Raw genomic sequence first — 13296 nt, 5'->3', positions numbered from 1 at the left:
TTATACAACTGGAAACTGCACTTTGCTTTCTGTGTTGTTGTCATGTTGCAGAGACTGTAAACTAGAAGGCTTTTTTTTTTAAAAAAAATCAACAATAAATGTGCTTGTGTCATAAGAAGCTGATTGTCTTTCTACCTAGTTGCATTAAGTGGCTTTCATTTTCATTCTGGAAAGAACATAATGCTAAAATTGGTTTGAGGCTATCGCTTCCTGTTTTGCAATTTGCTTGGCGTTAGACACCAGAAACTCCCTTTTAACTGCTAATGTTGATGCAAATGCAAAAATGTAGTGGCCCTTTAACATCTCCTTTATCTTAGGAAAGAAATCAAGTGGTTCAGTGTTTAATGGCTTTCAGTATTGAGGACACTTGAGGGTTGCTCTTACAACAGCTGTTTTTCAGGTTACTTGAGATGTTCACAATTCAAGTGCATCTTACACAAAATGCATGCAAATCCAAGCACTGATAGTCAGCAGCCTGCTCAGTTCAAGCACCCTGTGGCATTTTTTTGCATATCTGTTGCTTCATAGTACATTAGTCCATGAGTAAACTGACTTCCTTTTGTGCTCTATCCCAGAAATACATTTGTTCATTATTTTCTCATATTTCTGTATCAATTAATTGCTACATCCATATATCTCTCATACAGCACTAGCTCTGTGGATGGCTACAAACCGATTAAGGCAGATCAGAATTTAAACAATAATTACCTCCAAGTTATGCTTATTTCCTGTATGAAAAGGGTTTGCTGGATTTTATTGCAAAAAGTCCCAGGCACGTTTTGTGTGAAGTAATCAAAGGGCCACTGTGTATTTATTACTATCGGCAAGAGCTGAAAGCTGGTTTGTGTGTGAGCAAAGTTGGTTGCATAAGGTTCCTCCTTCTCCTTGAAACCATCCCCAATCTGATAAAATAGCCAGACTTAGTTACTATAGTTGACAAGTTTCAAATTAACAGGAACAGAAATCACTGAGAGTATAAAGGAAACCTTCCAGATGGGTGTTGCATTTTGCACACCTGATTGTCAGCAGTATATATGTGTGAGAGAGAGAAAAGGAGAGAGAAAATTAATGTTTCTTTGTAAAAGCAAAGAATTGAGAAAGTTTATTATAGAACTTGGCTGCTGCCATTCTCATGTCCTCTTGGCCCTGTTGAAATCAGTGAGACTTCCCCATATATAATCTGCTCCTGGCAGATTTTTGACACCTATAAAATAACAGTCCTTGGGTAATTTATAAAGTGAGAGTGAAATATATGGATGCTCTTGCTTTCTGTGACTCTTGTGTACTTGATACGATTGTTTTTAAATTTTACTATAAAACTGCTCCTGCTTTGCCTATGACATCTAAGATGAAAGAAACTTCGTATGGTGAAATCCATGATACAGGTGTGTGGTCTGATATCTCAGCTTATCTGAAATAGAAGACTGTGCTGAATTGAGACCTTTGTCATATGCACACTGTATTATGCATCTGTCCAGATTGCTCACTTGGATGATACAATGGAAATCAGTGCTTGTAAGCACGTTGTTGCTGTAAAACAATCCCTTCCCCCCCTTTTCTTCTCTCGAATGATGTAGTAGCACAGGTATATTTATGTAACTTCTATACCATTTCCTGTTTTTTAAAAAAAGAAAACGATGTGTGACAATGGCAGTGTAAAGGCCAAGCAGCAGCAGCAACAACAACTGAGCATAAGCATAAGAAATAACAATATAGACCACAGTTTGCACCAGTCATTAAACAGTTTGAGGATACTGGAAGGTTGTCTTTAGATATCTCAGAGTAAAAAAAGACAAAGCAGGGCACTTGGCCTTAGAAGCACAGTGTATCATTGTGATGCTGTGTCAGGGAGCTGCCATCAGCTCAGAGGCGAGAGGTGAAAGGGCAGTTGTGTCACAGGGAGCCTCCGAAGATCTTACGAAGTAGTTCTTCCTCTGGCGAGGAGGGAAGCCACACTTCCAGTGGGGAGGGGGTGCAAGGATCAGAAGATGCTAGGGAGAGCCTCAACACCAAGCCTGAGCAAAGCAGAGGGGAGGCAAGTCCCCCTTTGCCAGTGCCCGTTCTGAGCAGTAGTCTTCGGCGCAGAGAGGGGAGGAGAAAGTTGGGGTCACACGGCTGTTATTCTGGGGAAGGTATAAGGACTGCCCACTCCCAGATTCTGCTAGCAACTGAGCAGACATGGACTTGTGACGCTCTGCACTGTAAATAGTTTGTACGGCTAATAAAGCCTAGAAAAGCCAGGTTGGAGTCTTGCCTGTTTGCTCCCGAGCAACCGCATCAGCACCTGACATGCTGCAACAGAGAAATCCCTGTTCCGTGAGCACAGAAGCTCATGTGGGTGTCTTAGCAGTTGTGGGAGGTTCATACAGGAGAAGGTGTTGCTTGAGGAATACAGACCATATGGAGCTGTAAAGGTCATTGCTGCTGTGAGGGAGTGCCCTATGGTTAACAGCTATGTGATATTTTAAAGCTGTTTAATCTGCCATGTTTTTCCCTTTCTTATGATGACCTCTTAAAAAAACACAAAAACTTGGCTACTGTATTCTGCACCAGCTGAAGATTTGGAAAAAGTTTTTAAAGGTCTTAACATCAATGGGGTGAAGGCGGAAGCTTTTGCTTCCAGCAGATTTGACAGCCCAAATCCACGCTATGTGGTTCTCTTTTGTTTAAAAACGTGGGATCCATATTGAGGCATCTCTGCTCTGCAGAAGTAAAAAACTTCAGCACTATCTTTGCTCTTTGATGTTGCTCCAAAGCATGGTGGAAGTGCAAAAATTATTTCTTACTGTACATAATTACCATATTACCCAGCTTCACTGCTCAAATTGTATTGCTCCCCGGACTAATTGTTATTATACCACTCGCTAAGCTATTGCTGAAGTTTACTCTCTGGTGAAGCCTTATCCCAGCTGTATCTCTTAATCAGTTTCTCTAGTTCACGCCTGGAGAGGATGTGCAGTGGAATGTTAATGCCCTGGAAGCTCACTTAAGTGAGATTGCGACTCTGGACAACTTTTCTTTGGCCAGGCTGAAAAAGTCTGTGAAAGGAACAAAACCATTGAATAGTACAATGGCAGCTTGGCCATATCATGCTATATTCAGATCACCAGTCCTACAAGTGGAAGCAAGCACAATAACTTTCACTAGCGCACCTGAATCAAGATGGTGGTAACTTCACCTGGTTTTTGGTGTGATGGGTCTAGAAGAAGAAGAAGAAGAGTTTGGATTTGATATCCCACCTTTCACTCCCTTTAAAGGTAAAGGTAAAGGTACCCCTGCCCGTACGGGCCAGTCTTGACAGACTCTGGGGTTGTGCGCCCATCTCACTTAAGAGGCCAGGGGCCAGCGCTGTCCGGAGACACTTCCGGGTCACGTGGCCAGCGTGACATCGCTGCTCTGGCGAGCCAGAGCCGCACACGGAAACGCCGTTTACCTTCCCGCTGGTACGCGGTCCCTATTTATCTACTTGCACCCGGAGGTGCTTTCGAACTGCTAGGTTGGCAGGCGCTGGGAACGAGCAGCGGGAGCGCACCCCGCCGCAGGGATTCGAACCGCCAACGTTTCGATCGGCAAGTCCTAGGCGCTGAGGCTTTAACCCACAGCGCCACCTGCGTCCCTTTCACTCCCTTTAAGGAGTTTCAAAGCGGCTAACATTCTCCTTTCCCTTTCTCCCCCACAATAAACACTCTGTGAGGTGAGTGGGGCTGAGAGACTTCAAAGAAGTGTGACTAGCCCAAGGTCACCCAGCAGCTGCATGTGGAGGAGCGGAGACGTGAACCCGGTTCCCCAGATTACAGGACTAACGTTCCTAACCACTACACCACACTGGCTCTCCAGTCTAAACCTACTTCCAGTCTAAACCTACAAATTGCACCGTCCATTTAAAATTCACAATATTTGTTTGGTTTCTAAAGAATAATAATACCCGGGTAGGACTGGTTACTCCCTGCATGTAGCATAGATTGGAATGACCTATTCTAAAATATGTATCAGGCAGGGTTTTTTAAAGGGATTTTGTTGAGAGCAGTAAAGGTTTATCTTGGTTGATAGGATTTGGTTTGCAATAAAAATATCTCTGGAAAGGAGTAGAAGGCACGGAGTGTAGAATTTGTTATTGGTTTCTTTGGGAATTTGTATTGTGTTCAGGATGTAGTGAAACAAAGCTTTGCAGGGCTTAGCTCCAAAGCGTTCTTAAAGAACAGAGTGCCACTGAACATACTGAGAGTGTCTTTCCCTTACAGCTGATCCCAAAATAATTTGGATTAGGGCAAATGTTTCAGGTCAGAGGGAGCAGTTTTGTGGCACCTCTTTTAAGAAATAGAATACTGGCTATAGTTGTAGATTTGTTAAGAAAATGTTATCTGTTCTTCACTAGATATTCTTATTCTTGCCATTCATATCTGTGTTGAGTGTGTGGCACACTATGGACATTAAATTGGTTTGTTACAGACTAAAAAAGGATGTGGTCTGTCCTCAAGGAAATCTAATCATCCTTGTTATTTTCAAGGATTGTTGTTGCTATGACATTCATATATATATATATATATATATATATATATATATACCGTATTTTTCGCCCCATAAGACGCACTTTTTCCCCTCCAAAAATGAAGGGGAAATCTGGGTGCGTCCTATGGGCCAAATGCAGGCTTTCGCTGAAGCTTGGAGAGCGAGAGGGGTGGGTGCGCTCCGACCCCTCTCGCTCTTCAGGCTTCAGGAAGACATCCGCAGCCCGGGCAGCCCTGCAGGAGGTCCGGCAGGGATGTCTAGGCTGCGGATAGCAGCCTGCTTCCTGGAGCGTCGGGCGCCCTGAAAGCAGAGCGCCCGGCGTTTCGGGAGCACATCCGCAGCCTGGGCAGCCCTGCAGGAGGTCCAGCAGGGCTGTCTAGGCTGCGGAGAGCAGCCTGCTTCCCGGAGCATCGGGCGCCCTGAAAGTAGAGCGCCCAGTGCTTCGGGAGCGCATCCGCAGCCTGGGCAGCCCTGTGGGAGTTCTCCGCAGGGCTCTCCACGCTGCGGATAGCAGCCTGCCGCCGGGCGGGCGGAGCACCCTGAAGCAGAGCGCCCCGTGCGCCGGGCAGACATCCGCAGCGTGGGGAGCCCTGCAGGGGTTCCCTGCAGGGCTCCCCACGCTGCGGATAGCAGCCTGCCGCCGGGCGGGCGGAGCACCCTGAAGCAGAGCGCCCCGCGCGCCAGACAGACATCCGCAGCGTGGGGAACCCTGCAGGAGTTCCCCGCAGGGCTCCCCACGCTGCGGATAGCAGCCTGCCGCCTGAGGCATACATCGGCCAGCCCCACAAGCTCAGGGAGGTGCAGCGCCCTTCCTCGACCTGGTTTGGTTTCCCCGACCTGCTTTTGGGGGGGAAATAAAGGAAAATTTTTTTTCCTTTATTTCCCCCCCCAAAAAACTAGGTGCGTCCTATGGGACGAAAAATACGGTATATATATATATATAGAGAGAGAGAGAGAGAGAGAGTGTGAGTGTGTGTGTGTGTGTGTGTGTGTGTGTGTAAGGCTGCTAGGCTGTTGTTTTTAACCCCATTTTAGTTGAAGGAATGCATGTCCATTTGTGCTTAAACTTCAAAATGTGGATTAGCTGGAAGAAGCAAGGCGTTTTCAATTACTTTTAAGTGCATCTTAGAATTTCTGAATAACTCAGTAGAGGTTTTCTTTTAAATTTAATGTCACCAGACCCATAGATATTGCTAATGGACTTTGTTAAAAAGGATTTCTATTTGAAAGAGACACTTCCATATGCATTTTTAGAAGGTGTCATAAACATGCCACAATTACCTAGCAGAAATTAATGTTTTCTTGAGGCAATATCTGCCTGATTAAAGTCAGTTTTTAAAAAACCATCCAGTTTTATTCCCAGGCTGCTTTTGTCCTGCAGAAATGTGAATGGCATTGTCTGCAGGAAATGGTTGCGTATGAGGTAGTGTGTGTGGCCTGCATTTTTGTTGTCTGCTACAAGTTAAATCAGGACAGCACTGGGAGGTTCCGGAACAATGAACACAATTAATTGCAACTTTATACTTTTGTTATAATCCTAATTGATGTACCAGGTTAGTGGGCATGAATCCCACTAAAATCAGAGGTCGTATCTGTGCATAATTCAGGATAGGACTAGGTTTGGGGTGGATCTAATAGAATACGGTCAATCTTCTCTTCTGGAAAGCTTAAGGTTTTGAAATGGGCTATTCTTGAGGGAACAACATTCTCTCTCTCTTTTTATTTTGTTCTCATTACAAGTTGCTCCTCAGGGGCAACTTGAGCTAGAGTATGCACACAAGATCACTTCATGTGGGCTTATTACCCCTTAGCACACTTAAGTTAAAATGCATTTTGTTTTTGTGATAAGAAGGGTCAAATGATTGGGGTTGCTTTCAGATTGTTGCTATTTAGCAGGTTACAATGAGCAAATTCAGGTTGCATAATAAAAGTGGATTTGGTGCAATTGCCCAACAAACTTACCACCTCCCTGGAGGTTTTGCGGTAAGGAAAGTGATGGGTAAACACACTAGAAAGTGCGGGATAACAATTGCTTGAATCAACATTATATAACTTCACTGCAAACAAATCGGGATGAAGGCTCAGTAAACAGGTTGTCTCGCAGCATTCAGAGTCATGCCCCCTCATTCTTTCACTGTCTGTAGAACAGCAAGTCTAATTGATCAAGAAAGATGGCAGTGGCGTGGGGAAGTGTTTGTTCCTTTTAGCACACAGATCTTGTGCATATGTTGCTTTGTGATTTTAGTTGTGAGTAGGCTAGCATCCACAGAACTCAGCCTGAAATGATAGGAAGGGGTTGCGAGGTAGCCTGTGTCACGCAAAACAAGAACCTCATTGCATGGAATAAAGTGGGACTGACACTTTCCCAAACACGGCAATTGCACAAGCTGCCATTTGAATCTCTCACTTTGCTTTCACACCTAGACCTGCAGCTCTGCATCCGTGCCAAAAATGATCTGTGTGTCATATGCATCTCTTTGCTTCCAGGGTATTCTGTTTTCAACTCCTGAGTGTTTGAAGGCTCCCCATGACTTAGTAAAGCTGTACTTGCATGAATCCAGTCGTGTTTACCGGGATAAGATGGTTGATGAAAAGGACTTTGTCCTCTTTGATAAACTGCAGACAGAGACGGTGAAGAAGTTCTACGATGTAAGTGATGCAGGCCCATTTCAGTCGCTTACCTGAAGCAAAAGTCAAACGTAGAGTGATGAAGAGGGTGGTATGCCTGTTTTCTCCTCCATCGTGGGAACAGAATCTTTGACCTGGATAAGCATCATGTTATTTGAGTGTCTCTGTATCCAAGTAACCGTCACACAGAATGGACAATTACACCGAAATGTAAAAGGGAGGTGAACTGTGCTGTGTCTGAAAGCAGGGGTTGGGGTGAGAGCCTGGTCGTAAGCATATTATTTTTATTTTTTTATCCCCCCCCCCCTCAACAGGCAACAGATCGTGCATTTCTGTTTGCTTGGTTTTTTGTTTTGTTTTGCTGGATTTGGATGAGTTTCATCTTTTCTGAAACCGAACATTGTGTTTCTTTGTTCTTTCTCATTAGGAAATAGAGGACACCTTGGAACAGGCTAGGAAGATGAACATGTTTTGCCATTTTGTAAAAGGCATTGGAGAGCCCAAGTACATGCCTGTTCAGAGCTGGGAATCACTGAATCAGATTCTGGTGGAAGCCTTAGAGAATCACAACGAGGTCAACTCTACTATGAACCTGGTGCTCTTTGAAGATGCCATGTGCCATGTGTAAGGGGGATTTTTTTTTGGAGTGCTTCTGAGCTTTCTCTCGCTTGGGGATGGGCATGGTGGTGTGTCTGCAAACCCACCTCAAAGTGGTGGGGAGACGGGTGGACAAAGGCTTTCGAAAAACAATATTCAAGTTCTTTGTTTGGACAATGGATACTAAAATGTTATTGCTTGTCAATCTGGGGCTTCAGGAAGGCCACATTATATAAACAGCAGGATAAGAAAAAGACACTTATAAATATATTTGTTGAGGATGGTTTGATACATGCAGTGAGTGGTTTTCCAGTTGCCTATGGGCTTTGATTTTAGTTGTTCGAGAAGCAAGGATGCTGAGACTGCCCCAAATGCATGTTCTTCAGAACGCCAGATCACACACAAACCCCATCTCTCCCAGCTGTTACAAAATGATATTTCTTTCATTAGAAAGGGGCGGGAGGGGCAGTCTAACTGTTTCTGCAACTCCAGGCAACAAATTCAATCACTGTCACAAAAGCGAACAATGCATACAAAACTTGCTGCTCGCCTCCTTTGTGTGCTGGGGAGTGTAGCCTCCTTTTATTTCCCGCACCAGAGGGCCTTGATGTTTAATACAATCGTAGTGGCTCTGCATGCCACAGTGCTTTTATTCCATTTGGTTACTAGAGAGCATTTTATCTTGAGTAGTTTCGTGCCGACCAGGCTGTACTAGGACCTGGTGTTCAGTGCACAAAGGCAGGCACCCGCAGTGATGTTGTGTGTCATGCTTGTAAAAGGAAAGCTGCCTCGTTCGCTCACAGAGCCTCCCTGCATGTTACAGACAGGTGCCAGACCCGTCCTGTCCCCCACCCCCCACCCCGGTTGTAGCCTGGCCTTAGAATGACAGTGAAGGGTTCTTGTTCTTCCTTGAAGAGCAGAAAGTTGTGACTGAGGTCAGAGTCACGTGACCCCTTTCACGGGAATCTGCCTAGAGTGGCTGGGGAAACCCACCCAGATGGGCGGGGTACAAATAATAAATTATTATTATTATTATCTTTTAGCCTTGGCAACAAAAAAAAAGGTAGCAAAAGCTACTGGTACTTGCACAAATGAACCATATAAAATGATGAATTTGCCATCTCATGTATTAGCTGCTTCTTTTTGCATTGAATGGCAGAAGGCATAGGCCACATGACCAGCTTCCTAACAGATGAAATGTTGCTTGGATTGAAGAAGGTGACCACAAAATCGGCTAAGTGATTTGGCCCCTGCTTCTTATTCCAGGTCCTGGACAGCTGGAAAAGTCTTCTGTAAACTTGCCCACAAAAGATTTGCAGATCAGACCCTTGTTATATTATGGCTCCCTCATCATGAGAGGTTATTCATTTATTTAGACTGGTCTGTGGGGACCCAATGATGGTCCTTTTTGATGGCTGCTCCAGGCCTCTGACATTCCTTGTCTAAGGAGACCCGTCAAAATCCATTCCTGCAAAAGTTTTCAAGAGAAATAAAGATCATTGTTAGCCGCTTTGAAAATAGGCTTTTAATATGAATGCCTTTCTTTAAATCTCCAACACCTTCTTGTTCTTACTGTATTTGATTTTATTTCCTTTTCTGTAGAGAGCACAATCTATTTTATGATATTTGGCTTTATTGCTTGCATTTGTTGCTTTTGTTTTTGCATATCAGCTCTCATATAAATGCAGCCTTGAGTGCCTTGGCAGATAGCTGGGTTATAAATAAACACCTCCTTTACCCTTAGCAGGTATGAATTGAACGGTAGACATACAAGAGGCGAAGTTAGGTTTTAATAGCTGAATCAGTAGCTCAGAAGCTGAAATCCATCTTCACTAACCACTAAAGGGTTTTGAGCCCTTCCTTTGCAAGCTCATAACTTTAATAATTGCTGGGCTTTGTCAAGGTTTGTTCACATCTCCAGGCAAAACAAATGGCTTTGTATGCAGGCAGCCAGACATCATCGGTGCCATGCACTACAAGAATGACGGTGTAATCCAAATGAATGAAAGTGATGATTTCTTTGTGATATTTACTGGTACGTTTACTATGTACCAAGGAGTTGTAGTGACTATAAGGCAGCAAAATGCAAGGACAGTGTAGAGAACACTTCAAGGTCAGATTGTACTTCATGGGCCACATCACATCATACTTAGAATGTACCAATACAGCAACATACCTCCATGCCTATGAACAAATGTAGCTCCTTATTCTGTCACCCAGTGATTTGGGTTGCATGCACAAGCCTGGTCTCATATACTCCCCTCTCCTCCTCCAGTGTGGCTAAGAGGAGGTGCAAATGGAAAGCTTTGCTTCTATTTTCAGTTAATCATGGATTATTATGGTGTTCAAACCCTAAACTATTATAGTCCAGAGACATTTGCCTGAATGGCAATGATTTGCTTGCAAGGGGATAGAGCTAATACGTTCTCCTCTTGCGCCTAGGAGAAAACTCCTAGATGGGTTAGTACCTGCTTGAGATTGGTGGGTAGTTCCTACCTCTCAGGAAGTATCTCTTCTGCGCTGCCTTCCTGCTGGTTCCAGAACCATGATAAGTTCATTAAGCAAGAACACTGGTTTCATTAAGTTTCAGATTCCACAAGATATGTAAATCAAAGGCACTGGCAATTGAACTGCTTATTAGCATACAAGATTACATAGATTGTTATAGTTAGGTTCAGTCCATGCTGGAGAGGTGCAAAGGCATATAAATCCCATTTAAGAGGCAGAAAAAGTGATGAAAGAGGACTCAGAATGCTACTAATTGGGTATAGATTTACTGGTGTTTCTATTCAGGTGTCATAATGGGTTGAATTTTTGAACCTAGTTCTGAGTATAACAGGAGATACCCCTAATGCCATATACTGAAATGTACCACAGAGGAAAAACGCTATAATACAAAGTGGTTGTGTACCATCCTATTTAGCTGCCGTATCAATCGTATCCTGGAATCTCCCAGAGGTAATGCGTTACTGGTTGGTGTGGGAGGAAGTGGCAAGCAGAGCCTGACGAGATTGGCAGCTTTCATTAGCTCACTGGAGGTCTTCCAAATCACCTTGAGGAAAGGCTATGGGATTCCTGACCTGAAGGTGAGCAGCTCATAAAAGTGGGGGTGAAAATAAACTTAAGTTTATCTGTTAGCTTAGAATAAGACTCTGTTTAGAATTTAATATGTTTTAAATTGCTCTGTGCAAAAGAAACACTTATGCTGAAAGCCCTGTTTCACAAAGAGATGTTCTTGCACAGGGCTTTGGCTGATGGGACTCATTAGTTGAATCCCACCCAGTGATATAACTTCAGTAGTTTCAAGACAATGAGTTGATCCAAAGTTACATAAAGGTCCATACAACAGCGCTGCCTCAGAATGCATGTGAGGAGTTTTAGTTTGAAAGTGTTCCTAAATTGAGTTCTCCCGGCCTATTCCTAACCTAATCAGGTCCCTAGGCTGGAAACCTTCCATTTGTAGAGAGCTTTTAATTTCAGTGTACATTTAAATAAGCATTCACCCCATACTTACTTTCTGTGGTGGTATAATCTCATTGGCAGAACTACAAATCCTTGCTGAACATTTGAATCTGTTTTAAGAAAGATCAGTCATTAAGGAAAGTTCGTCATAGACTGGCAGATGGAATGACAAAAGAATTTTAATTATACATTTTTTTTTTCTTTAAATACCAGTGTTGAAGAGGAGTGTTTAAGGAAGACGTGAATATTCAGAGTAGTGGTGTTGTCCAGTTATTGATCTTCTAATAAAGCTTTGCAAGGAGACTTTAATGACTATTGTGACTCAGACAATAATGCTGAGCTTTGATATTATGCATCTTGGGATAGAATGTGAGGTTATATATTTCCTTCCTACAGTTTCATGTGTGTACAACAATACTCAGTAGGATCTGCAATGTGGTTAAAAATGTATGCAATTTATTCTGCAGGCATAGCAGCATATTTGGTTGAATTCTGAATTTAGTCATCAGCATGGTTGGAATTTCACCTCATAGCAGATAGCCGAATTTTTGGTGCTTCGATATACATGCCTTTTCCTTTCTTGTATCTGCAGGCAGACCTGGCAGCACAGTACATAACAGCAGGTCTAAAGAATGTTGGTACCGTCTTCCTCATGACGGACGCTCAAGTGGCCGATGAGAGGTTTTTAGTTTTGGTAAATGACTTGCTTGCTTCAGGTATGGATCTTGGCAATTTGAATATCTAGGCAGACAAACCAAGAGCTTCTCAAAAATTGTGAAATGTTTTCCAGAGAACACACATAAATCAGATCCAACTGTTGGTTGGCTTGTGATATTGCTGTTGTGATATGTTTGTTTTGTTGTGATTTTAATTGTTGTAAGTTGCCTGATGTAGAATCCTAGAACTGGAGAATTGGAAGGTACCCAGAGGGTCATCTTGTCCAGCCCCTGCAATGCAGGAATCTCAACTAAAGCATCCATGACAGATGGCCATCCAACGTCTGCTTAACCCCCACCCCCACCCCCAGTGAAGGAGAGTCTACAACCTCCCAATGGAATCCATTGCACTGTCAAATAGCTCTTACTATCAGAAAGCTCTTTCTGATGTTTAATAGGACTATGAATGTTTTAGAAAGATAAAAAGATATACAGGCCTGGTTCTCACATGATGCTAAAATATGTGTCCTCTCTGGCACAGCCATGAGGAAGATCATTCATTATGTCTGAATCCAGACAAAGAGTGGTTAGTTTGGCAAAATGGCCAACCTCAGACTGTGATTTATGATCCCGGCTTGATTCCGTCATGCACAAAAGTTCTTGATTCAGGTGAAATGAGTGATTGGGTTAGCTGGTAATGGAAGCAAAGGGCCCCACTCTTTACCATGTGGCCACACCAGAGAGCTCATGAGCCCAAAGTGCTCTTTTCCATAATGTCAGAATACAAACATAGCCTCTTTGGTGCCTATAGGTGTAGTGGTAACTTTGGATGTTTCCGCCTTGGCTGCAAGAAACGATTTACATCCGGGATGTGGAATGATGACAAATGGCTCTTTCTGTAATGCTGATTTTCAGTTTGCACCTCACTGTTTCTTCTGTTCCTTTGCTTTATTTCTTTATCTTGGGAGATGTGCTAACAGCCCCAAGGTGCTTCTTGGTGTACTCTTTCTATTTTATCAAATACCTACTGTAGAAATAATTCAGCTGCAAGGTTAGTCCCTGTGGGCTTACCTAGAGGCCCATTGAGACAGAATCAAGTGGGCTTATTAGTATGGTTATAACTGTTTGCTTTGGACTCCTTCCCACTCAACTGCTGTGTGAAGATGTTCTGCTCTGTGCAGAATTCATGTTACCAATGATGCAAAGATCACAATGGGTAAAATTACTTCTTTGTTTCCAGGAGAAATTCCTGATCTTTTTCCTGATGATGAAGTTGAAAATATCATTGGTAATATGAGAAATGAAGTAAAAGCCCAAGGATTGATGGACACCAGGGAGGCCTGTTGGAAATTCTTTATTGATAGAGTTAGACGGCAGCTCAAGGTAGGACTGTGTGGTCCCCAAGGACCAGTCATCTGCTGATGCTTTTCAGTTATGCTTTGAA

At 43.4% G+C, this 13296-nt stretch overlaps 1 protein-coding gene across 1 annotated transcript in view; it reads left to right on the top strand.

Annotated features, from left to right (window-relative positions):
- Positions 1–13296, top strand: part of DNAH9 (dynein axonemal heavy chain 9) — a gene marked incomplete at its 5' end in the record, with an annotated part of 180545 nt that overhangs the window by 80010 nt on the left and 87239 nt on the right. Inside the window, 5 exons of the mRNA XM_081894902.1 lie at positions 6997–7158; positions 7565–7761; positions 10658–10820; positions 11789–11912; positions 13093–13235. Coding sequence (XP_081751028.1) covers positions 6997–7158; positions 7565–7761; positions 10658–10820; positions 11789–11912; positions 13093–13235 — 789 coding nt within the window. The remainder of the gene's footprint in view (positions 1–6996; positions 7159–7564; positions 7762–10657; positions 10821–11788; positions 11913–13092; positions 13236–13296) is intronic.

Source organism: Podarcis melisellensis (genome assembly GCF_964234715.1).
Source record: "Podarcis melisellensis genome assembly, chromosome: 2".
NCBI lineage: Eukaryota > Metazoa > Chordata > Lepidosauria > Squamata > Lacertidae > Podarcis > Podarcis melisellensis.
This window is presented reverse-complemented; position numbering and strand designations above follow the sequence as displayed.